Source organism: Phaseolus vulgaris, chromosome 10, assembly GCF_000499845.2.
Source record: "Phaseolus vulgaris cultivar G19833 chromosome 10, P. vulgaris v2.0, whole genome shotgun sequence".
NCBI lineage: Eukaryota > Viridiplantae > Streptophyta > Magnoliopsida > Fabales > Fabaceae > Phaseolus > Phaseolus vulgaris.
Genome location: NC_023750.2, coordinates 3282579 through 3310529, shown reverse-complemented (window position 1 = coordinate 3310529; position 27951 = coordinate 3282579). Strand labels below are relative to the sequence as shown.

At 31.9% G+C, this 27951-nt stretch overlaps 2 protein-coding genes across 2 annotated transcripts; both read right to left on the bottom strand.

The window, feature by feature from the left end:
• Positions 1-98: 98 nt before the first annotated feature.
• LOC137819550 (disease resistance protein RUN1-like) lies at positions 99-3900 on the bottom strand. Its single transcript, XM_068623435.1, has 5 exons — positions 3303-3900; positions 2127-3207; positions 1806-2027; positions 963-1691; positions 99-623 (listed from the first exon to the last, which is right to left on the bottom strand). Exons 1-5 carry the CDS (start codon positions 3785-3787, stop codon positions 237-239), a joined length of 2904 nt encoding a protein of 967 aa, XP_068479536.1. The 5' UTR covers positions 3788-3900; the 3' UTR covers positions 99-236.
• A 5397-nt stretch (positions 3901-9297) lies between these two features.
• On the bottom strand, positions 9298-27414 carry LOC137819548 (uncharacterized). The gene is made up of 11 exons (XM_068623429.1): positions 27214-27414; positions 26936-27019; positions 21522-24629; positions 20562-21162; positions 19646-19884; positions 18244-18382; positions 11214-11392; positions 10780-10911; positions 10629-10706; positions 10162-10303; positions 9298-9960 (listed from the first exon to the last, which is right to left on the bottom strand). Exons 3-11 carry the CDS (start codon positions 24627-24629, stop codon positions 9449-9451), a joined length of 5130 nt encoding a protein of 1709 aa, XP_068479530.1. The 5' UTR covers positions 26936-27019; positions 27214-27414; the 3' UTR covers positions 9298-9448.
• Positions 27415-27951: the final 537 nt, after the last annotated feature.

Genomic DNA, 27951 nt, shown 5'->3' with positions numbered 1-27951 from the left:
TTTGAGGATTGAGAAACATGGCTAAAATAAACATGAATTTCTCACAACAATAAGCTATTCTCAAAAGAAAAACAAGGAAAAGATGGAAAAAAAATGAATTGCAATCAAGGACACAGATTAATTCCATAACTAAAGGATCCTGCTATTCTCATAGAAGATACATGACTTACCTGAAGTCACATTACAATTTTCTTTCTGAATCTAAGGAGAGAATTTTCCTTTGGCTCTTTTCTCAATTAATGTGATTCACCACATATGGGATAGACAACGGTTTTCTTGACAACCAATCCATGACCAAAACTCAAAAAAATCTCCACCTTGTCTCCAGATCCTAAATTTGACATTATACCCTGCCAATCTATATAATTAAAGGAAATTACTGTGCCATGCTTGTGTATATGCAATGTGCACTGTGTGTAATTAACAATTAAGACACTTCTAAGACATTCAGTTGCATCGATTTCAGGGGTTGATGAATAAACAACACACAAAACCATTCCCTTAAAGTCACGATCTAGAGGCACAGTGAAAGAAACAGAGTGTTCCTCACCCATATGGGCCAACCAATAAGGATCATTGTCACCTGGGAGAGAAACATCACATGACTCACTGCTTGTCGATACCTGTACCATATAATTAATTTCAAAAAAATCTGGTTATATCAATATCATGCCGTTAGGCATTTAGAATGCGTTTCTGTGTTAGTCTCTTTCAGTTCATATTTCTACGATCATTAGGAATAAAACAATCAAGAAGCTATTCAAGCAAGGAAGTGGAAATCAATTTCCTAGTACTTAGTATAAGCATAATTACTTGGTCAGGTGAATAATAACGTCAGATACTTTTGGATGAAGTTGTGTGGCTGTAGTTTCTATTAGATACTTCATTAGGATTATTTTGTGTTCTCTTAATTCTTAAGATCAGGGTGAAGGCAATAAACAAAGCGAAAGCTAGAGAAGAACCTCAGATATGTAATCGCTGACAGAATTGAAGAATTCATGGTATGCACCAACACCAATAAAAGAAGACCTGAAGTGCTGCTTTGAAATGCTTGATTCGGTAATAGTTGCAAAATATTCGACCAGAATATTTTGCACTTGCTTAGATAGTTGAAACTCCGTGTCACATTGCACCAAAATACTTCGAAGTTTTGTCAGGCTGCTAAGCGATGGCGTAATATCATCCCAGCTATTATCCTCCATATCCATGTAAAACGAATGAATAAAAGACATGGAATTCATTGGTGGTGACATCCAATACCGAATGATAGAAGGAAAAAGATTACGTGGCAATCTCTCAAATCCACATAGGGATATATATCCAATACTTTTTGATCTTACAATTGAAAAGGGCACTTGTTTAACAGCTGTATTTTCAGCAATTAGAGTTATCAAGGATTCCATTTGAACTGTATCTTTTTCTAATCTGTCAATCATCAAACACCCAGAGAAAATGAGAGTTTTTAAAGATTTCAACATATATATCTCTCTGGGGAGAATACTCAGACTTGTACAGTCCTTCAAATTTAGCAGTGTAAGATTGCAGAGACCTCCAATAGATTGGTGTACCTCGCGCAATCCTGGACAATCTTTGAGAATCAGCTGTTCAAGACTTGGTAGTCCGGAAAAGTCAGGCGTTTCTGTTAAATACTTGGAGTGACTAAGATTAAGGACTTTTAGCCACCTCAAAACCTGCATCGAGATAAATGTTTTTGACAAATAATAAATAAGAAAATAAAATGAAAGTTACTATTTTTATTTTAGTTAAGCTTGGTATTTTAATAGAAAATGGAAGATAATAAAAACCTGTGGTTCTTTCCAGACGAATTGAAGAAGACTGTGTTTTAATTCAATCGCTATTGCATAATGCAGAAAGTGGTTAGATAGGTATTTTGCAGAAAACCGTTGCAAACTGGTCCATCTCAGTTTCCCAAAAAGGTATTTGGAATCTCCAGCCAGTTTCAGCAGTCTTGATGGTTCTCTTCTGGCTGAACGCAGTTTCACAGGCACTGCTCGAGAGTTTGTCCCCTGTGATGATAAGAGCAAAGAAAAACAAATGTACTGAAAATGAGAAAGCAAACACTTCCATGAGAAGTTTTAAAAAGCATATATAAAGAATGTTCTTACTGAATTATCTGTCAACACATATTCTGCATCATCAAACTGCAGTTTCCTCTCCATCCAAAATTCCTCTTCTGAAATTTCACGAATAATTTCTCTTCCCATTTCTTGTAACAAAGGATGCATTCCAAGTTTGTTGTTCTTTTTAACTTTTATGAGGCTACGTTCTATCAGAACTCTTATTCCAGTATCAGCATCTACTCCACAGCCATTTAGGATCTTGGTAACATAGGCTCTGCCCTTACCAAAGAAGGAACAACATACATCAAGGAATAAATCTTTTTCCATTTCATTGCGTAAACCATCTAAGCTTATTTTCAATTTCCGTTGAATGTGGTGCAGGGGAATTTTCTCCAATTTTAACAGAACACTATTCCATTCTTCTTTTGTCCTTTCAAATAAACAACTTCCAATGACTTCAAGAGCTAGAGGTAGTCCTCCACAATGACTAACTACACTTTTTGCAAGGTAATTGTATTCTTCTTTTGGTTTTGCTTCTCCAAATGCATGCCAACTAAGAAGCTCAAGGGACTCGTTTGCGTTCATTGGCTTTAACGGAAAAAAAGAATCAACTCGAAGAATCCTTAGTAGGTCTACATCTCTTGTTGTAATGATTATTACAGTTCCTCCACTGAACCATTCACGCCATTTCCATACTAATGATGCACCAGACTCAGGCATATCGTCAAGCACAATGAGCACCCTTTTCCCAGAAAGTCTTTCCTGAATCATTCTTCTCCCCATCTCACCGCTAGGTATCTCCACCTTTGTTTTTAGGACATCTAAAAGAAGTTGTTTCTCTAAACGAAGATCCGCTCTTGTTCCACTAACTTGCCCAATATCTTCAATGAAACTTCCCTCTATGAATTTAGCACTAAGTTGATTGTAGATTGCTTTGGCCAGGGTGGTTTTACCAGATCCTCCCGCTCCACTTATCCCTATCGTATAAACTTCCGTGGATTTATCTTTTATAGTTCGAATCACATCTTCCACACGGGATTGTAATCCAACTGGAAATTTAGTAGCAGACAAGACTGGTAAATGAAGAACGGTCTTAACAATTTTGTCGACTAATTCAGCATCACTCCTTCAAGTTCAATAGCAATCATGGAAGAAGTCATGTCATGTATTACCAAAATTAAATGAGAAGCTTAAAACATGGTGATTGAGTGAGTGATTTACCTGTAATTGCTCTCATCCCATCCAAATAAATTTGCAGCTTTGGTGAGTGCGTGGCTCCACCTGGACATGCCATGCTCCAGTTCTTGTTCTGAGAATGCTTGCTCTGCAGTTGCTTTGAAGGCTTTACCAAAATCACCCATCTGAAGTCGTACATCAGATGGCTGAATTTCGTAATACACGGGCAGAACATGTCTGCAATAAGTTTGGTGCCATTTGATGATTTGTTGAAGCTGATGAAGACACCAAGCAGATTGAGAATAGGCTGTTGTGAAAACAACAATGGCTACACGAGAGTGATTGAGAATAGGTTGTTGGAAGTGAAGTGGGTTGTGTGCATTGGGGTGGTGAAGGAAAGTGGTGAAGCCAACAGCAGAGAGGGCAGAATCGAGATGAGACACAAATTTCCTTTGGATGTCTTCTCCATTGAAGTTTATGACCACATCGTACTTCTTTGGGAGTTTTGATGTTGAAGAGGCGAATTCCATGGAAGAAATTGACGAGGTGAAGTGTTAGAAGAAGAGAAAGCATTAATGCAACAGAGTCAAATAGATGATCTGTGCAGACACAAAACCGTTCAAACACGTTATTTCAACACACATAGAAAAGTAATTTGATTATGTAATGTAGTATAAATAGTATATTAAATATATTGATAGATAGTATAATTCGTAGTATTAGTAGTTGATGTAAAACCAGTAGTAATACTAAATAAATCACATGAAATAAAGAAATAAGTAAAAAAAATATACTATCAATTAAGTAAGAAAGTTTAAGGTTATGATCTTAAATATGAAATTATAATTTGCATTTATCGAAACTAAAATGTCTAGTATTATTAGAATTAAAAAGATTCTTTTGAAAAAAAATTATTATTTGGGATAAGTAGAAATTGATTGCATAAGAAAAATTATGTTTATTGTTGTGTAATAGTTTATTGGACCAAGTTCAATATGTGGTTAAGTGGTCTATTATCTTTTATTTTAGTTATTTGATAAAGAAATGGTAATTATTTTATATGCACTTATTTCGTGGTGTAGATGTTACAAATAAGGTTAATATGATTAGTTGTATTTTATTTAAAATTTTATATTATATATTGGAAATTTAATATATGTTTGTTAAATTTAATATTAGTTATGGTTGATGAGGTGTTGGAGATCCCACATCGACTAGAGATTAGGACATTTCATTGTATATAAGTGGGTGCAAAACCTCAACTCTATGAACCGGTTTTATGGGGTTGAGTTAGGCTTAAAGTCCACTTCATAACATGAGGTGTAGGGAAAAATTATGCAAGAAGCAAAAATCCAAATGAGAAGTTCTGAGACCATTGTTAGAGGCTTTGTCCAAGGCATTCTCTTCCAGGCAAGCAAATTTGTAATAGGTTATCTGAAAAACAACACAGTTAAAGTGTTGAAACTGAGATAATGGAAGGTAATATGTTGGAGAGGCTTTAAGAACTTGGGAATGGGATAAGATAAATACATCTACATACTCATCCCTCTTCCCATACCCAATTTAAAAATACTCATATACCTAATTTAAAAAATTGGTGTGGTTTTCAAGAATGAGATTGGAGTAAAGATAAAGAATAATTGTTCGTCTTATAGGAATTTATGCCTTGTGGGAGAGGAGATTTCATCTTATATAAGTAGAGAAAATAAATGTATTAAGAAAAGTTGACTGTTAGGACATTTATACAGAAAAGAAAAAGAGAGAGATCTTGAGCTCACATTAGTGCAACAAATTAGGCTCACACGAATCACCACATTTTTCTATAATTAAATTTGAGCTTTCATACTTATCTACAATCCCTATTTTAAGTCATGGAGGCACATAATTTGTAAGATTAGTATAAATTAAGATGACAATAACTTAAATAAATATTAAAAAAAACTATATTAATGGAAGTTAGATTAATAATTATTTAAATAAATTTTAAAAATAATGTTACAAGTAAATTACACTAGTGTTGATGTACCTTAGACTCTAACTTAAATAAATATAAATCTTAAAATTAAATAAAATTAGTATCAACCTAGACAACATTTTTTTATAGAAAAACGTTCATGTTAGGTATCACTATGCAACTTGACATCTCAGTTAGGTCGACACCTTAAGTAACAACAATTATCTGTCATCATATGAAAAAGATATTATTAAAAAAAATATGAAGGAATTTGAACAAAATCAACCTAGGCAACATTAACTTTAACAAATATTATAATGTATACACGAATTTAAATTAAATAAATATAAATATTAAAATTAAATAAAATTGGTATCGATCTAAACACCATTAACTTTAATAAATATTATAAAAACATTAAATTAACATTGATTAGTTTTGTTTCCAAGGTCGGTATAAAATTTGAAAATCATACATTTGTAATTTTTTTGTCCATTTTTGTTGTTCTAAAATTTGAATTGTTTGGGAAAGTAGTGTATGCAAGCTTTTTTTTTATATGTGAATATTTTGAAGTGTTGGCCTAACAACTACTGATGTCATTTCTTTACTGTCTCTGTTATTGCATACATCTCCCTAACGTATATGGAGGACAATTATAGTCAATGACACATTTTCTTGCTGAAGAACGAAAGTGTGTGGTCCCTTTGGTTGAGCATTGCCCCACGACCACTGAAGATGCATTTTTCTCCACTACAAAGGGTTGGTTGAAATCTGGGAGGTGTAGTGTAGGATCATTTACAATTTGTAATTGTTGAGCTGAAACCGGCCATGCAAATTTTTTATTATGTTATAAATTGGTGAGAGGAACAATGAGAGTGACGTAGTGGCAAACAAATTTCCCATAAAAGTCGATGAAATCGAGAAAGCCCCTTAATTTCGTGAGTAATCGTGGTAGAGGCTAATTATGTGTGGCAATAACTTTTTCTGGGTCAAGGTCAACACTAGTAGGAGAAATGATATGGCCTAAGTAATTGACTTGAGTAGTAGCAAAACTGCAATTAGCTAACTTCACAAAGAATTTCTTAGTTTCTAGGAGATCCAGAATAATTTGTAAGTGAGTAATATGATCCTGCAATGTAGGACTGTAACTCAAAATATCATAAAAAAAAGACTAGGACAAACTGTCTCAAATAAGGTCGAAGAAGATCATTCATAGATGCCTGAAATATAAAGGACGCATTAGTCAAGCCGAAGGGCATGACTAAGAATTTGTGGGGTATTTGAATTTTTTTTTGATTGTGTAGGAGAATGGCTTGGATGGGTAAAGGTAAAGAATACAATGGAGAGGATGGGGTTTGTAAGTTGCTTTCTAAAAGGCATGGGGAGGTAAATTGATAATGGGTGGAGTTGGTATATACATATTGGCAAAACAGGTGATAAGACGTTGGGTGGGTGTGGATATGGTTGTGGCTTGTAGTGTGATATGCTAGGGATGGAGAAGTCTGCCTTAATGGGTCCTAGGATACACAACCATTCAATACCTGATACTACATCAACTCCTTCAATGGGTGGTAAAAAGAAATGGTAAATGTAGAAGTTTGCGTGAGATGTCAACCGAAAGGCATATGCCTTGACACTGGATAAATGTGCCATTGCCTTCCATCACGGATAAGGGTGGGCTAGGTTTAATGGCTAGGTGGAGTTGGTGAGCAATACAAGACTGTAATATATTGTGAGAGCTGCCTGAGTTAATAAGAATAGTTATAAAAAGGTTTTGAATTATTCCAGTGAATTTCAGGGTTTAGGGAGAGGTATTACCAGTGAGGGCAATGAGTGATAAAGGAAAATGGGTTGTATTAGGGAATTCGATAGTGGTGGGTGGTTCCTCTAATGGATCAGAGGGTGGTTCTAGGTCATCCAATAGTAACAGGAAATGAGAAGTTGAGCATTTATGCATTGGGATAAATTTCTCATCATAATTGTAACATAAACCATGTGCACGACACTTCTGCAATTGAGTTGGTGTTAGGCGTTTAATAGGTAAGGAAGTCAGTGTGTGGTAATTGGGAATGATTCTTGTTCTTGATGATTGGGAAAAGATATTGGTGAGGTTGGTTACGTGAGGTTGAAAAGAGCATGGGGCTTTGGGTTTGGAATCACAATATTTGTCTTCAATTAATTTAACAAGGTCAGTGGTTTGGGAGATCGAATATGGGTTAAGAATGGACAATTCTTTGCAAATCTCCAGATGGAGACCAGAAATAAAGCAGTTGATGAATATCTGGGGTGAGACCCAGAATGAAATTACAAAGTTTTTCAAAACGTGATTGGTATTATGTTACTGTGGTGAGCTGTTGGAGTTTGAATAGGGATGCTTGATGGTTGGTGTATGTTGTAGGCCCAAAGCGAAGTTCAATGGCGTGGGTGAAGGATAGTCAATCTGTGACAAGGTTGTTATGGTGCATCCATTTAAACCAGTTGAGTGTGTCACCTTTCATGTGGAAAGCAACCATAGATAATTGTTGTTCAGGTGAGATTTGATAAAAGGTGAAGTACTGTTCGCCTTGAAATAGCCAATCCAAGGGCTCTAGACGCTCAAAGAAGGCTAGTTGTAACTTGGGTGGTCTAATAGTGGGAGGAGTGAGTTGTTGGTATTGAAGGTAGTTATAAGTAGTGTTAGGAATGGTCTATTGAATAGGAACATGCGTATGGGTGGTGAGGGGCGTTGTCGATATAGGTGATGAATAAGGTTTCTTCGGTTGGGAAAAAATGGTGTTCTAGGTGAGGTATAAGATGAACCTAATCTAAGAGGAGTGTGAGGGTGGACTGGATGAAATGGTTTCTAGCTTCCATAGTGGTCTGGTGGTTTTGGCTTTCATCTAGCTGGACTTGAATGGTAAAAAGACGGTCTTGGATGTTGTGAAACACTAAGGAAAAATAGTTAAAGCATCAATGCTAGGCTTTTTCTACATTCACACTAAAACCTAAACACTAAGGATTTCTAGGATAATTAAATTTTTCTTTGTGTATTCATGAAGGGAACAATCCTAAAATAGGATCTGCTTAGGCCAATGGGCCTTACACTTTTAAGAAACATTACATTTAAAAACTGAAAGCAAATAAGTAAAGTCAGTTTCTTCCTGCACCCCTACATTTTTCATCCTGCACCCCACAATATCATGCAAAGATCATATTATCCCTATTATTTTTTAAAAACCCCAAAATGCACTTAAACTATATTTATTTTTTTATATTCCGGATTATGGAATCCAGAAAAATTTCGGATTGACATTTTCAGTAAACTTTCGGATCCACCAATCCATAATTCAAAATATACATTCCACATTCAGAAATCCATCATTCAAAAAAAACATTCCGGATTTAGCAATCCGTAATAGAAATATGCATTCTGGATTCAGAAATCCATAATTAAAAAAAAAAAAATTCCGAATTCACCAATCCGCAAAAGAATTAGGTTTTCAGATTTAGCAATCTAGAAATCAACAATTTATGCAAAATTTGCTTCCAGAACACCCCCTCATCCAGAAAACATAATTTAAGCAATTCCGAATTCATGAATCCGTAATACATTACCAGATCCCGATACCCAATAACCCCAAAATCTCCATAACCACCATGCTCCTAAAAAAAACTTAACTCTTACCTCTACAACCCAAACAACACTTCGGCAACATAGCGTACTCCTCCACCTTGCCTCGAACAACTACAAAAACCCTTCACCAACGGTTGATATTCAATGATGAAGATGAATAGTGACAAAGGAAGTCCAACGTGATGCCCCTTTTCAAATTATAGGTCAAAGGTTAATTTTTGAGATATTTAAAATTGTGAGGGTGCAGGAAGAAAAACATGGGGTGCAAGAAGAAGAAGCCATAAGTAAACTGTCACGCAAGCCCACTAAACTAAGAAGTTTTCCATCCATTTAGGTTGATTAATTTGACGTTTGGGCCTATTGATGTTGTTGTACCATGGTGTAACAAGTTTTCCTTCTCTTAAAATTAAAATAAACAAAAAATATTATGATATTAAGGATATAATAAACATTGAACACTATTTGGAGTAAATTCATGATGTATTTGAAGTAAAATACACAAATAAACCGATGGTTTAGTTCCTTTTATTTGGGAATTATGAGAAGTCTTGGAAAAGAAAAAACAGAGCAGAGTTTAAACACAAGCAAGATTCAACAATGGAGAAAGATAAGACAAGCAATCATCTAATAGCCAAGTGGGGTGCTCAAAGTGGCTTTGACTTGTAGGACTTGTTCCTCTTGTTGAGTGATGCTCAACTCCAATTGATCCTTAACATCTTCTAAATGTTGAATCAAAGTAAGCTTTGAGTGTGACACTTTTTGTAATGCATCTTCAGACAGTAGTAACCCAGGAAACAAGGCACGCCTTTCAACACCATCCAACCAAACCCTATCAAAAGAAAACCTACGCACATCTTTCAATAGCTCCACAAATTCAGAGTGGCTTGACCCCAACACATCCAACACACTATGAGTTTGGAGGAATTTCAAAAGCTCAGCTAGGCAAGTGTAAGCAAAACCCTTGTATCTATCACTCAGTGTATTGTCTGTCAAACCAACTGAAGGATGTTTCACAAGAAAATCAGCCAACAAAGACATATTCTCCAAAGCCAAATGCTTATTAGAGACCAGTCTCTCAAGCTCCCTTGTGATAACAAAAGTGAAACTTGAATCTTCAGAGATCTTGGAAAGGTTCTCTGAAATTTAATGAAAAAGTTTCAAGCATCTAAACAGACATAAATCCATACAATTAAATGAAAAATACCTTTAAATGGAGATGAAAGGAATGCTAGTGAAGCATAATTAGGCATGTCTCATAAGATAAAACACTAACAACACCTTCAAATGGAAAAACTCATGTGTCTGAAAAAAGAATTTATAAATACAAGAGTCTTAACCTAGAGAATTTTTAGTCTCAAAAAGGGCAATCCTAGAGCTAGAAGCTTTTTGAACGTCTCCAACACCAACATCTTTAGTGCTAGCAAGTTCTTTATTAAGAGTTGAAAAAGAAGGTAGGGATATTTGACCTGCACCATGTTCCTACATAGATTCAATTAAACAATATGCCATCTGTAAGTTGAAGGTCATCATGTCACCATATTCATTTCATGCTTTTGAGGTGCCAAATCAGATTAAACACAACAATTCATTACATGTTTCAGTTTAGATGTTCCTTCCTAAATATGGTTTGAACCTTGATTCATTTAAGCCCAAAATACATGACAGTTAATGAATAAAAGACATGCAGCGTTACTTTTAAGCATAAGGACTTGTTTCAAAACTTGATTGTATAAAATAAACCTATGTATGTATGTGTATTTTACTAAATTAGAATTAACAAATGGACCAAAAATAATGAACTAACTGATTTTGAACCAGTGGACGATGCTATTGTTTCAGCAAATTTTGAAGTAGTTCCTTCTTCACAACTTCTCTTGATTTCCTGTACAAATTGAAAAGGATATTAAATTGTGGACTATATGGTGAAAAGGAAAATAAAAATAACTGGAGAATGCCTGTTGTGGTGGAGTTAAAACTGGTTCACGTGGTGTTTCCCTTGTTTTTGGATAACTGGAAAGTGTTTCTTTTGAGGATTTTTCAGATATGGAACCCTCTTGATTACTTTGGTCTACTATTTCTTCAAGACACTGCATAATTTGAAAATGTATATAATTTGAATTATCTTTCTAGAAGTCATTCAAAGTAGTATTCGATTTTGTACAGTATTTTTCTTATTACACACGAGTCTAATATTGTCACTTTGTTTCAAGGAAGATTTATACAAGAACTGTTGTTTTGTCTTAGTAGTTATTGTTGGTGCAATAAACATATGCAATTAACTTCAACATTAATCAAGTGCAAACCAAGAAAACCTTACACTAACATTCGAATTTGTTTCATGTATATAGCATTTAAATATGTTAACTGAAATACATTGATTTGTATTGACCTGTGATGAAGTCAACTCACTCCCTGATGCTACTTGAGCTTTAGTCCCAATTGGAAAGTCTTCAGTGGCTTTTGCCATTAAATTATGATTGCTAATCTTTCTGCCTTTAGAGTCTTCACCAAGATCATCCAGTGTCTCCTGTGATATGTTCTTTATACACTGATTTGTCACTTCAGACCCTATAATATACATTAAACACCCTTCAGAAAGTAACTCACAACACTGAAAGATGTGTATAATATATTTATTAAATAGGTCTATTTGAGTCAAGTAAAAATAGCTTATAAGTGAAATAACTTTTTTGAAATACTTAAACGTAGGGTGACACAACTTTTACCTGAAAATCAACTTTAAGGTTATGTTTGGCGGTAGGGTAGAGTAGAGAGATGAAGAAGGAAATGAAAATAAAAAATAGTAAAAATAAGAAAATAGAAGATGTTGGATATAGGACTAACATGTGTGAAAACTAAAAAAAAAAAAAACTTTTAGTAAAAATGAGAAGATTTGTGAAAATCTTATATGGATTTGAGTTCTACTTCTTTAAATTTTGTTTAATAATATAAATAAATAACATAATAATATAAAATTTAAAATTAAATAATCACAACTTGTTTGTACTTTATGTTTTACATTTGAATCATATATTTTTTATTTTGATTATAAACACACTTTTCTTTGTCTATTTTCTCTCTCTTTCATTTACACTACTAAAAAGTAGTTATTATTATATTTGTTAATGTTTTTATTTATTTATATCAATTGCATAATTTTTAAATTAAAATTATAATATATTTATTAATATACTCTAATGAGTTTATACTTATTGTGTCTGTGGCTTCTCAATTTGATTTGTTACTATATCATTTTTCATTATATTTTTACATATACTTTATTACAATAATTTTCTTTGCACTATTTTGAATTCTTATTAACTACTGACAAAACTAATATGGTGCTATGTAATGACAATTGTGATTCTGATTAAATAATTATAATTAATATTTTTTTTAAAATTCCGTGCATGTAAAGTACTAGTTTTATAATAATAAATTAAAATTTTGTAACAAATGCTAATGTATAAATATTAGTGACAAAAATATTTATATGCTAATTATATGCTAAAGCGAATTATTTAATATGTTTTAACTCCCAACAACTATGTGAGGGTGCTTAAGTGGAGAGATAGTTCTTTTTAAGTGAGTAAACTTGAAAGGTATTGAAGTTATGTGACGGTAAAAAAATTAAAAAGTGATTTGCACGCTTAAGCATGTGAATAATACCCCTTAAAAATACATGTTGAAGCTTTTGTTAAACGCATGTTTATGTGTCCATGTTTAAGCGAGCTTGTTCGATGCAAAAGACATGGATGTTCTTGAACAAATAATATAGTATATGTGAATGGAAGTATTAGTGAAAAGTTTATTGTTGAAATTAAGAAATTTTATTAGTTTGCATTAAACAAATGATGCAAACAACTTGGACAAGGGAGTATAAGAGGCCTTGTAAATATTATAAATGTAAGAAATATGAAGATCCTAATGTAGTGAAGTTCATTTGTGCATAAAAAAATTACTCAGTAATTAATATTTGACAAATAATAATGAAACAATTCCTACTACTTGCAAGGTTGATTTATTGTATTAAAATGCATTCAATCAATGTTTGACAATTATGAATAATTAGTTTCTCTATAGTTGTAGTTCTTTTGGTAAGAAATGTTTTACACTAGTGTCTAGTCAACCATCGTATCTGCTTGAAATCCTGATTTATTTATCAAATTGTTTAGATAAAGCTCCTATTCAAATCGACCAAGGAAACCACGATATCATGCATTCTCCATCTTAGATGTTGTATCTGTTGAGACTTCTCTACAAGAATCATTCCAATATGATTCAAATGTCACTACAAGAAAATCATGAAATAGAAACCAATTTTTAGAGACCAAAATAATTAGTTGCAATAGTAACTAAATTAGAGACCATTTTATAAACTAAAAAAAAATTTGGTTTCTAAATTAGTTTCTATTATTTTTTATTATTGTTAAATAGTTTCTAAATTGGTATCTAATTAGCAACCAAGGTTTTAGAGACTAAATTTAGAAACTAAATAATTGGTATCTAAAACCTTAGTTGCTAATTAGATACCAATTTAGAAACTATTTAACAATAATAGAAAATAATAGAAACTAATTTAGAAACCAATTTTTTTGTTAGTTTCTAAAATGGTCTCTATTTTAGTTCCTATTCTAACTAATTATTTTGGTCTCTAAAAATTGGTTTCTATTTCATGATTTTCTTGTAGTGTGTTCTAATTAGGAGTGTTGACACTAATGAGCATTAATGGATTCGTTTAGGTTCACAAAATATGTAAGCAATGATAACTTTTCATCACTAAATCACTTGTTATATTTATTTAAAACTTGTATAAGGTGTTTATCTGATGTCATTTTGTAGGTTTGATCAACTTATTCATCTTACACATGAGATTTTCTTGATAATAAAAGGCAAATTTGAAAGTTTTTGGAAGACATATGGAAAGTTTAACATCTTAGACTCAAATGACAAAAATGGTTTGAAGAGTGCTCTCTATAATCATATTTCTCAATGGAAAGGAAGACAAATCGTCTTTTTCTGAAAGAGTGTGTATACTTAAATTTGTCATTTCTGCTCTACCCTTATTCTTTTTATGTTTTATTTGAGGTAAACAAAAGCCTAAACGAGATTACAAAGATACAAAGAAAATTTGGGGATGGGTTCGAAAGGAAAGAAAATAGCTTGGTTGAAATAGAAGGGAATATATAGGGAAAAAGTATTAATAGGGCTAGGCTTAAAGGATATACACTTTTTAATTATGCACTTGTAGACAAGTGAAAATGAAGACTAGCAACTAAAGATAATGGATAATGGAAAGATGTACTAGAATCTAAATATGGGAATTTGATGATGCTGAATGAGGAATCTTAAGGTAGGAATGAATCAGTGGCGTGGAAAGATCTAAAGAAAATAACTGGATCATTGAACCAACTTGGGTGGTTGACAAAAGTATATCATGGCAAATAGGAAAGGGAAACAAATTCAAATTTTGGGAAGATAGGTGGAATGGGGATATCCCTCTTAAGGATAAATTTCTTAAGTCACTAGTAAAGAAAAGCTCTTTAACGACAGTTAAAAAGATCATATAAAGACGGTTAAGGAATTGCAATTATTTCGGGTGTCGTTATAAATAAGTTGTTTATAACGACGATTTCAGAACCATCGGTATAAAAAAATATTAACGACACGGTAGCTAGCGCGGTTGGTCGCGGTTGCTGGCAACGCTGCGCGCGGAGGGCGAACAAACCAATAATGGTGCTGGCGCGCGATGCGATCATTGGCAGCAGAAAAGAGCGCGTTCGTTGGCGGCACAAGGGAGGAAAGGGTCGCTGGCGACACGGTGCGATCACAACGAGAAGCAGAACGGGTAACAGGGAGAAGCGGAGTGGCGCGATCACGGGAAGCAGCGGCGTGGTGGTTCTGTTGCGAGCTGTAGCAATGCGGTGGCTCTGTCGAAAAAGGCAATGGCGTAGTGCCTCTCTCACGAGGTGCAACAGCGTTGCAGGTGAGTGCTTTGCGGTGGTGCGACGAAGCTGACATTGGTGCGGCAGAACGACGATGAAGAGAGGAAGAAGAAAAGAGAGGGTGAATGAAGGAGTGAAGAAGATTGAAGGCACGAAAGAATGAAGGATTAAAGAAAATAGTGAAGGCGAGATTTAAAAATCTACCACTTAAAAAACTCCCAGTTACACTTATTACGACAGTTCATGCTGGAACCGTCGTTAAAAAACCCCAATCAAACTTAAAACGACGGTTCATGCTCGAACCGTCGTTGTTTTGGGCCTGCAAACACAAAATAATTACAAGTTTGCCACCGCGCTTTTTTTAACGATGGTTATGTAAAAATCGTCTCTATATAAGATCGTCGTATTGATATTTTGTACTAGTGGTTATATAAAAACTATTGTAATAAGTCAGCTAAGGTGTCAGATATGAGAGTATGGATCAATAATAAATGAGAATGGAAAATGAGGTGGAGACATGAGTGGTTTCAATGGGAATTATCCGAGGTTGATCATCTTATGAGAGAATTATCACAAAATGAAGTAAGAGAGCAAGAAGAAGGAACATGGGTGCGGAAGGGATACAAATTTGAAACATATATTGTTAGATCAACTTATAAGTGTCAGCAGGGCAATTATGATGGGCATGATAATACTTTCTTCAAACTAATGTAGAAGATAAAGGTAATCTAGAATGCTTTACACTTTTTCTTGAAAAATGGAAGTGAAGAGTATGTCAAAAAGGGCAATATCAGACCTAATTAACTAGCAAATTGTGTGTTTTATGTGCAGATGAGGAGGAATCAATTGAGCATTTATTTTTTTGAATGTAAAATATGAAACCATGCATGGAATATTTGTAATAAATGGGTGAGATTAACATCTATTGGCTTATTTGACCTCAATAATAAAGGTAATATCATCTAGAAGATAATGTGGATGGTTGTTATTAAATGCATATGGGAAAAAAGGAACTCTGTTGTGGATATGGTCATTGAAAGCATGGGCATAGTTTACAAATAAGGTACATAGAACAAACTTTTCTATTCGTATGTAATTTTGGCACTATGAAGTGGAAATTAAAATAATATTAACATTGGATGGGATTCAAACACAAGTTCCTTCAGTGACTAAAGAAACTTTAACCACTACACCAGACAAATTCTTTAGTATCATTATGATTTTTATTATACTTATTATTATTAATAGTATGAATAATATGAATAGTATGAATAATATTAATAGTCTGAATAATATTAATAGTATGAATAATATTAATAGTATTAATAATATTATTAATATGAATAATATGAATATAATATTAATAATTGAATAATATTAATATAATATTAATAATACGAATATAATTTATATTATTATTATTATTAAGTATAAATTATATTAATAATAATAAGTATAATAAAAATCGCAATATGACCAAAGAACTTGTTTGGTCTAGTGGTTACTACTTCTCTAGTGACTCGCAATAGTATTAATTATAATGATAATAGGTATAAATAATAATCGAAAATAATTAAAGGTTTGGTGGGAGCCACAAGCGTGGCGTTTCTAAATATGGTGGGTGGAGAAGTTTGAGAGAGGAAGGTAAAAGTAATAGGAACTCTCTTTGGTGGAAAGACTTGAAAGAGGTTTGGGCTTCGGAGGGGTGGGGTGGAAGTTTTGAAGATGGATTCAAATGGAAAGTAGGCGATGGAAAGAATATTTCTTTCTGGGAGAAGCCTTTGGTGGATCAGTTGAGTCAGGCTTTACTTGAGGTGAGGTGTTTTCAGTAAGTTATGGAGCTGTAAAGTTTTACCTTCAACCTTATTCACTACTTGGAGGTGATGGAGAGTTCCTTGTGCTGTTTGTGTGGGAAGGAGGAAGGGTCTTACCGTCACTTGTTTTTTGACTGCTGTTTTGCTTGGCGGGTCTGGGGATTATGCTTTAAATGGTTGGGAGTGTCGTTCGTGTCTCACAATGATCCCATGTCAAACTTTGTGCTCAATTCAGGATGAACACGTCCTCTGATTCGATTAATGACGTGTGGAGTACAATTTGGGTCGGGGTAGTGGGGGAAATCTGGATTCACAGAAATTCTATCATTTTCAATAGGGGTGTGGCTGACGTGTTTGAAGTATGTACTTTGATGCAAACAAAAGTTTGGTCTTGGATTTCGGTAAAATCTTGCTCTGCTTCGGTTCCTTTTTCCAGTTGGTGTTTGGAACCTCTGGTATGTATGCAATTGGTCGTTTGAGGTATTCTAGGTTGATTAGTATGGTCAGTGCTGTACTTGTTGGTTTGGTGGTTCTTGTTAGATGTTGGATTATGTATCTTATGTATAAGGGTTGATCCACCCCTGAAGTGGTTCACATTTATATACTTGTTATTGCTAATAAAATAAAATAAAATAAATAACAAGGGCAAATTCAAAATCAATTGTTGAGTATATAAATATGTTATTTGACTTATATTTTGGATGGAAATTTAACTGTTTTATATACCAGCTAATGAATGTTTCATGTTTAGCTAGACCATGTTATTATTTTCATTCTTATATGGTGATCCACGACAACAAATCTATTCAGGTAGAGGCATTTGTTGATCTTATTTGTTAAAATAACTTTGTTATAAGGAAATTGTCACATGTATTTTAGAGTCAATCCAACATATATAGTTAAAGCCTACACAAATTCATGTTGGTAAGGGTATATGAAACACATTTTGTAATTCTGCACAAGTGAATAAAGATAAAGAAATATTTTTAGACTGAGTGATCTATATATCTAATAATTATGTTTAACTCTTGGAGAGTTACAAATGGAGTATTTTGTTATATCTATATATAATTTTTTTTATAAGGGTTGAGACACCTCTAATATTCTATTATATTATGTATTTTTCCTTACCGAGAAAAAAGGACAAAATTTCATCACAACTTTTTCTGAGACCTCTTTTTGTTACGACTTCACATTTCATCACAAATTGCAATACAAAATTTGGTGATTATTGTTTCACCACTTTGTGAGACGAACAACTTTTGTCACTAATTTTTATTTTTATTAGTGTAACTTCTTTTTCTACTTTGCCATTTATTTTCTCTTAAACCAAATTACCATAAATGAAATAAGATATCTATGTAGGGTCTCATTTTAGTTCATGAATGTCTTAAATAATCTATTTTTTCAAAAAACAAATAAATTAGATAGATAAAGAAAAAAATCACCTAAAGAAAATATAAATATATAAATATAAAATACATTTGAATAAAAATTAAACACATTAGAATGCAATACATTAAAAAATTATGCTTAGAGAAGGCCTACGTTTTAAATCTGTATGTCATCATCTTTAATAAAATCACCTAGAAACATTATAGTTTTGAAAACAAGATGAAATGGGTAACTTCAGAAAATAAATAGACGAATGAGTCATAACCTGGAGGAGTAGTACTCTCAGGTTGGGTAGCCACAGAGTTAGATGTTTCATGAAAAGCTTCATAATTAACATCTTTTGTTATAACAGACTCCATGTTAAGATTTGAAGAAGGTATGACCATTTGTCTTTCTTCATTTTCCTGCATAGATTCAATAAAACCATCATCTTTTAGGTCATTAATGTTCATAAAGTCAATTTAGCAATATCCATTGAAGTGTATGTTTTATTATAGAGTCATGTTTCAATGTTAGAGGAATACGAAGAATAAATAAGTGACAAAAATTAGTATTAAAATTTCAAATTAAATATTTTCACTTGAATTTGGGTGCAATTTCCATGAAAAACCCATCAAATTTGTATTGTAAGATCGAAAAACTATATTATTCATAAAAATTTAGTTGAGTATGGTACCTTAATTTTTTTTGGAAAGTTTTTTATAATACACTATAAGAAAATCATCAAATAGAAACTAATTTTAGAGAAAAAAAAATTAGTTGCTAAAGTTACTAAATTAGAGACCATTCTAGGAATAAAATTTTTTTGGTTTCTATATTAGTTTATATTATTGTTAAACGGTTTCTAAATTCGTATCTAATTAACAACTAAGGTTTTTGCTACCAAATTTAAAATCTAAAAAATTGGTAGTTAAAACCTTAGTAGCTAATTAGATACCAATTTAAAAAATATTTAATAATAATAGAAACTAATTTAGAAACCAATTTTTTTTTAAGTTTCTAAAATGGTTTCTAATTTAGTCACTATAACAATTTTTTCTCTAAAATTAGTTTCTATTTCATAATTTTCTTGTAGTGATAGCCTTGATTCTTTTAAATAATGTGACAATTATTATGGTTGGGACATTATTGAAAGTTTGATTGCATAAAATAAAGTTGTTTATGGATGTATGTTACACTTAAAAGTAGCTACTACAACATTCTCTTAACAAAAACAAAATATCAGAAAACGAAAAACGTATTTTGCTACATCAAGGACGAAGGAGAAAACATTTCTAACTTTGGTATGAATGACATTTTTTCTCATCATGTGAATGAGGAGAAAGACTCTTGTTAAGGTTTTCTCTAACATAGAAATTCTCTTTAGATATTTGGTCTTCTCTTTCTTTCAAATGCAATATATCATGCAAATATAAATAAGTTGTAGTATTTTCTAAAAGTTGTTAAGTGTACTGTTTTTATTTCCTATTATGTTTTACTCCTTATGTTCTTAGTCTAGTGGCATTACATATTGTATTGGAATGAATATTTACATGCAAGAAGTATCATTTTCTTGTTGTATTATGTTGTTTTGGTTTGTCAAACAAGATTTTCCATGTTAATTGCTCATTGAACTACTATTATTATAAAACAAAAAACTGAAGTCACCAAATATTAAAACAACTTACTAGTGACTGTCTTTTATCGAGTGGAGTATCTGTTGGTGATATTGCCATTGATGGTATCCCAAGACCAGAAGCTTTTTCAACAATTTCTTGTTCTTCCTCTATTCTTTCTTTGTTTTGTTTCACTACATCCTCCAACTCATTTGATTCAAAGTCATGTTCATGTTGGTTGTATTCATACAACTTATCACGAAGAGCTTCATTTAATCTCGCAATGACAATCCATAAATATATAAAATATCCTATAGGAAAGATTAACACCCTCTTCAGGAAGTACTCACAAGAATACAAAATATGTATGCTTATTAATCATAATTTTAAAGTTAAAATTTTAAACATACACTAAAAATACTCATTAATATAAACTAGTTTTAGAGAAAAAATAACTAGCTAGTCACTGTATATTAATAGAACTAAACACTATTTTAGAGATTAAAAAAATTATTGGTATAAAAAATATTTTCTATTATTAAAAAATAAATTTTAAATTGGTATCTAATTAACTACCAACTAATTAAATTCTAAAGTTGGTAGCTAACTTTTGATAACTAATTCGACACTAAAGAAAATCATTAAATAAAAACTAAATTTAAAGAAAAAAATAATTAGTTGCTATATTAACTAAATTAAATACTATTTTAGAAATTAAAAAATTATTGGTATATAAAATAGTTTCTATATATTATTAATACAATTTATAAACTAGTTTCTAAATTGGTATCTAACTAGTTATCAATCATTTTTTTAGTATTTAAAATAATATATAATTTATTCAATATAACAACTAATTATTTTTTGTCTCTAAAATTGGTTTCTACTTAATGATTTTCCTGGAGTGAGATACCAATTTAAAAATTATTTATTAATAATAGAAATTATTTTATATATAAATAATGTGTAAAAGTATCGTATGTAGTACCTTCTATAGAATTAATAATATCTTCTAAACTTTCAAGGGATGAAGACAAGGAAAGTTTTGGACAATTCTTCACCCAACAATCTTTTACAGTAAAAAACTCAATCTCCTGGCAAAGTCTTGGAAGTTCAACAAATACTAGAATTTTCATATTTGGAATCTCAGCTCTTAGATCACTATCTCCTTGGAATAATTCTTCTAGCATACATGCTTTTATGATTACCAGAACTTCTAACTCGGATAACATTTTGGAAGTTGAAATGGGAAAGACACATTTCAACTTGTTGCATCCTACTATCACAAGAGCTTTCAACCTTGGAAAAAATGACTTTGTCTGATTCTTTGTATCCTCACCAATTATCTGTTTTAATTCATTGCATCTAAATATGGCAAGTGTATGCATATATGGTAAGCATTCCAGCATAGAAGCACAAAATATTACTTCAATTTTTTTACATTCTTCAATTACTAACACTGTAACATTTTGTAGAGTAAAAAAAATCTTGGAATCCACATGTGTCTGAGGCATATAATTCAATGCAATGTTTTTCCAATGTACAGTCATTTGATGTCCAATCACATCATTTGCACTGGAGTCATTTACCTGCAAGTGATTCACCATAGCCAAAAAAATGTGACATGCTCCCACTTAGCTATGTTAATTAAATAACTTGAAAGTTTAATTCCTCCTACTACCAAAAAAAAAAAAAAAAACTTTAGACAACAACGAAAAATCATTACCTAATCAAGTGACTAATTTATTTATCAATAAACAAGTGACTTTTTCAAATTTTGGCCATTAGTTTAACATTTGTTAATAATATCATGTGTAGGAGATATAAAATTAACTTTAAATTATTTCTAAAAATATTTTCATAATTATATAAAAATGATAAACCATTACATTAAGATAAATTATATGCATAAAAAATAGAAACACGTGTAAGATAAAAAGAAGGTTACCATTGAGAGAGAACAATCTTGTAATTGATCCTTGGAATCTGAAGGAATTTTGGCAGTTCTCCATTTGTTTCTATATTTATGGATCCAATGTAAAATCTTACATTTCATAGGGTTTGATTCTACTTGTGCCTTTGACTCATATCTAGAAGATGACATGTGCAACTCATCACATTCCGGAAAAATGTTCACAAAATTAGGCAAGTTTTCTAGATAGAGTTGACTTAGAGTAGTGAGTATGACATCCTTTGACTCATGATGTAAATCTTCCTCTTCATGCTTATGCTGGTATGGGCCAAATACGTATTTTAACAGATTACACTCTCTTATATCCATATGTTTAAGTTTTGGAACATTTCGAGCAACAACCACTGGAAGTATAAAGAGTAATTGGGGACAGTTGGAGATAGTAAGAGTCTTTAAATATGGAAAGGTTGAAGTAAAACTCTTGCTATGATTATGAGCATCAACTATTTCTTCTCCTGAATCTTCTTTCCTTCTGTTTCCATCTTTTACTATACTTTTCAGTTGTTCGCAATCCTCTATCACCAACATCTCCAACAATATTAGGCTTTGTGTGGTTGATAACTCAAATAGAGATGTTAACATTGGACATTTCAATATATACAATTGTATAAGATTGCAGAGAGATATATTGCTCTTAAATACCATGCCTTCTAAATGTATGCAACCATAGAGAATGAGAGATTTTAAACTCTTCAAAAGTTCAAAGGGAAGGGATCCACAACATATTTCTTTCAAATTTTCCATTTCATAAAGTGTAAGTGCAACCAAGTTGGATAAGACATTTTGTACACGATAATTAGTATTGTCGATTAGGCATTTGAGTTGTGGAATATTTTGGAAAATAATCTCAAATAGATTAGATTCACCATCATCATCAATATAAATAATCTCAGGTATGAGATTTTTCCACATTCCTTGAAGGCTCCTTAAACTAAGACATTCAACTTTTTGCAATAGATTTTTGAATGTCTCTTCACAAAAAACTTTATCAGCCATGTGAATATCCAGGGAATTCCTTAGAAAGAATTCATTGGACATGAAAGATCCAGAATGCATGTCCAATATATGAAACCTTTGATAGTTAGAAAGATGTACATTATGCCATATATTTGAAACTTCTTCGTCAATGAAATGCAATTCTTCCAATGAAGTGAAACTTTCAATCACTTTAAATGAATTTTTCCTTTCACATGTACTATACTTCAAATTCAATAATTTAAGTATTACCAATTTTGAAATCTCTCTAGGAAATTTATCCATTGAACAAGAAACCAATTCGAGAGTTTGAAGGTCCTTTAGGATTCTAAGAATAGAGATGTCACCTAAGATGAATCCTTCAAGGTATAAAGATCGGATATTTGTCAATGATTGAATTGACTTTGGTAATGATAAAGTTATATTTGAATACTTGTTTGATAAATACAAAACTCGAAGTCCTGCTATATTTTCAAAGAATGAATTTGGGACTTTCACATCAAAATTTTCCGTTGCAGTTAAGTAGGCAATAAGAAGATCAAGTTTAGATCCATCAAAATTGAAGGAAAAAAGATCTGTGCTTTTCCCTTCAAACAAAAAATATTTAATACTCCTTCCCTTTTCAACCATTGTCATTTCTTTATTGTTAGTTGTATCCACTGCCAAAATCTCCTTATTAGCTATAGATAAAGCCACTTCACGAACCAAGTCATGCATTTTTACACTTCCAAATTCTCCATGCAATAACAAACATGAATCTATGAGTTTATATTTTGCTACAACAGCTTTATTACGACATTCACCATAATTGGAAATTTCATCAATGTTCTCAATGAGACCCGTTCCTATGGCAAGCCTGACAAAAAGTTCTTCAGATATATCTTCATCTTCTCGAAACACAGAACATAAAAGGAACAATTTCTTGTCTGTTTCATTCTTCATATTGTCATAACTATACTTCAGACATGTGTAAATTTGACTCCAGTTTTCATCATCACCTCGTTCGAGCATGGACTTTTGCAAGGATTGTAAGGCTACATCCCATTCTTCTGGACGTTGTTTTCCCTTTAAACTAGCAGCAATAACTGCAATTGCAATTGGCAATCCTTTACATTCTTTGGAAATTTTTCGACCTTTATTAAGAATCCTTTTAGAGGAAGTATTACTTAAACCAGCATGCTTTTGGAACAATATCCATCCCTCTTCCTCCGGTAAGATATCAAGTTGAATTTTCTTATCACAATCCATTTTATGGCATATGTTCATATCGCGGGTTGTTCCAAGAATTTTGCAACCATTGTGGTCGCCCTTCAATGGAATACCTATTTTTTCAAAACTGATATCTCCCCACACATCATCTAGAATTACAAGAATTTTCTCACCATTGGTCAATCTATCCCACAACTTTCTAGGCCTTTCTGATTCAGTACAATTGTTCAATGGCAACCCAAGTGGTCCTGCAATATCATCTTGAATTTTTTTTGTATCAGGGGTATTAGATACTGTAGTATCAATGACTTGATCAAAATATTTTGATTTCTTAAGCTCCTTACCCATCTCTTTTGCTAATGTTGTTTTACCTGTTCCCCCCATCCCTTGCAATCCAATCATATAGTTGTTCACATCTGTCAATGCATTAAAAAGTTCTTCAAATTTCAACTTTCTACTTTTGAAAGAAATGTAATTTTGAGAAGAATGATATTCAATGTCTGGAACATCACGAGTGATTCCAAAATTTTCAAAGTTGCGTTCCATGAGTCTTTTAATCTCCTCTGTCTTGCTTTCCAAATCCTTCCCCCTACTATATTGCCATTTGCAGTTAGGAAACCTCCCAAAAAAACATGTCACTTTCGTTTTTGTGTCTTCTTCAATAAGGTCTTCAGCTTGGTTTTGCCAAAGTGTGACATCTCTTGCTATGTTATCATTTCTTCTCTTTGCCACTCTAACACACTCTTCCAATGTTTTCTTTTTTGCTATCAAATTTTTCCTTTCCTTTTCAAAGTCCCCAGTAATGCATGTGAAGCAACAAATATAACGTGATTGTTCTAGTATGGCATTAATCAATTTCTCCAAATTTGACTTTGCCAAATCAGATACAATGCTCTCCATCTAAATCAAATTCCATACATAAAATATTAATTTTTTTAATAATTTAAAGAAAGACTAGAATACATTTTCATTATATATGAACATGAAATACTTATAACGGAACACATCAATAATATATGCATGATTATTGATTGATCAAGCCCCATCCTTCTTCTCTTACTTTCCTTCTAATTCTAGAGAGCAAGAGATGTGGAGAATCTTACGAAGATGGAGAAATTATAAGAAGTGTTTATATTTAGAAGAATGAAAAAATGGTGAAATAGATTTGGTCTTGTAAGGTTTGTTGGTGTTGTGAACTCGTACACTCTTGAAAAATAACTTGATAATACATGAATTGGTGATACGAAAATTCATGTCAATGTAGTAACGTATATAAGGGGTATGGAGGTGTCAACAACACCGCAAGGGGTAAAGAATGTGGAAGATAATACAAAAAGTATTGAAAAGATGAGAAGTGCCAAAGTATGGAGGAAGAGAGCTCTTTGATATATGCAGAGGCAGTGAAGGGGGAAAATTATGAGAGAGGACACTGAAGGATGGAAGACATGCAAAATTCAAGGGAAGGAAGAAGTGCACGAGTGGTTAACAAGGAGCTATAGTTGATGACTCATATGACAGAATCACATTATCTACAAACGTCATGACCCAAAAAGGGAGGTGTAATCCAATATTAGGTTTTCAAGAAATTTGAAATATAGGTTGGATTTCAACGTGATTAAGTTTATTGATATTAATACTCGTACTAGTAAAGTTTTTCGTCCTCTTCCTAATAGATGGGAGTTCCCTTCACCAAATTGGATTAAAATTAACATTGATAGGGCTGTTAGGATCATGGTCTTGCAACTTGTGGATGTATTTTCTTTGGGAGTATGTGCTTTCTTTGCGTTTCTTGAAGTTTGGACGACTATGATTACTGAGTTTTATGAAGTTATGCTATAGAGGAAGCTCAAAAGATGAGACTTACTAATGTATGACTTGAATGTGATTCTGCATTGTTTTGTGTTGCATTTACTGTTAGGACTAATGTTCCGTGTATGCTTCGTAATCGATGGAATAATTGTCTTAATTAGTGTGAGAAAATCAAGTTTAGGATTACTTATATTTTTCATGAAGGGAATGCGTGTGATGAGAAGTTGGCTAATTTAGGATTTCTTCATAGAGAATCATTTCATTGGTATTGGTATAATAAGCTTCCATCTAGTCTGATTTTAAAATTCTTTATGAATATGTATAATCTACCTATGTATTATTTTTGTTAACATATGGGTTTGGTCTAGTTCCCCATATTTTTTTAAATTTTTTTTCTTTTTTTTAATAATATTTTTTTTCATATGATGACATTGTTGTTACCTGAGTTGTTAGCATAACTGAGATGTCAAGTTGTATAGTGATAGTTAACTTGATAGCTTTTATATAAATATATATATATATATATATATATATATATTTTAGAAGAAAATTTTTCTACGTGTTTAACATGATATATAACCACGGGACTGGATTTGTGAATGTGAAATCCAATCATTATGTGAACAAAAAAAAAAATTATATGAAATTAGATATAGTCACATACTCAAATAAAAATGAATAATAATAAATTTTAACTCTTTAAAAAGGAAGAAAAAAAGAGACCAAGTACATGGGTGGAAGTTGTCAAGAGAGAACTCATAAACAATATCTCCTTTTGCAAAATTATATGATTTACAACCAAGCCTAGTGTAATTCTACAATTTACGTAACTAAACTATCAAAGAGATAAGATTTTTTTTTATTATTGTTGGGTGCAGCAAGGGATAAAATCAAAATTATGTAAAATCATTATGTGTTAGATAGTTATTGAATAATAATTCAACATATTTTCCAAAATTGTTTGGAAATAATTTAAAAGTTGGCAAATAATACAAATCAAGAAGGTTTAATACACTAGAGAAATGACTAGCTCAATTAACTTAATCAATTATATTTTCTGAGATAGTAAATTCATTATTTGTTTTATATCAAACACTAATTATACTCTTTTTAATCATTTTTATAATAATAATAATTATTACTTTCTTTTCAACATTTGTTATTTTTTCTTCCTTTTACTTTATTTTTAATTTAAAATAGGAGTAAAGTCATGGAAGATGCATCTAACATAATATAACAGAATTATAAGATTATTTGTTAGAAATTATCTCGTGTTTAGATAATCATAATCTTATTTTTCCTTAAAAGAAATACTTGTTTGCAACACACATATTCTTGTTATACACAATTATAGTGAAAAAAAGTGCCATAGAAAAGCAAAGCACATAAGTACTTACCTGGATCCTTATGTTTTTTGATAATGAACCCTTATTCCTCTCCAATTTGGCCAAATAAAAGCTTCGTTAATGTTTATATTTTTCCTAAAAATGATTAAATATGTTGGAAATGAGAAGAAAAAATAGTCGAAAACAATTACACCAACAATATGATAATGTGTGTTATTTTTTAACAAAAGCATATCAAAGGAGTAGATCTTGAAAGAACTTTTAGTAGTTTAGAAACATGCATATGAAAACAGGGATTGAAAAAAAAAAAGAAAGAGATTTGTGTTTACCTGAAGAAATGTGTGGTGTGCAATGTTTCTCTTCCACAAAGCTTGAAGAACTGAGATAATGTTATCTGCAAAATGAAGCATACTTAAGTTGTGTTCTTTGGTGTTGTTTTGAGTAAAACCTTGGAACACTCTTGAATCTCATACCAATCCATTTCAACACGCATTTCTCCTAACAAAGAAAAGCATCTCTTCCTTTTATTTACAACTTTTTGCATTAAACATCATTCTTTTACTTACCCAATCATTTTCCTCTTACTGGTCCACATATTTCTTTGTAATTATTAAAAATATTAAATGCAGATTTTATTCACTTTCAAACTGTTAAGACATATAATATATGCATAATTATTGAACTGCCAATGGTTGACATTCCATTGAATTTGCTAACATAATTTACAATTTCTATTCCAATCTCGTACCTAGATGATATTTAAATTTATAGATTACAATCTGATTTCAGTAAAATTTCCCATTTAAGCCTATAATGTTTCTTCATCAATTATCTCCTGTTTTTTTGTTCCAGTACCGTTGCCAAAATTTAATGGATCTCAATTGAATTTAAATTTGGCTTGTCATATTAATAAAAAGAAGAAAAATGTTCAAATAATTTATTTCTGTAACATCACATTGAAAACTATAAATATGTGTGAATTGAGTATGATTCATCATCAGTTTGCAATATTTTTTAGATTTTTGATATTGTTCTATGAAGACAAACCTTAATAAATATAAATTATC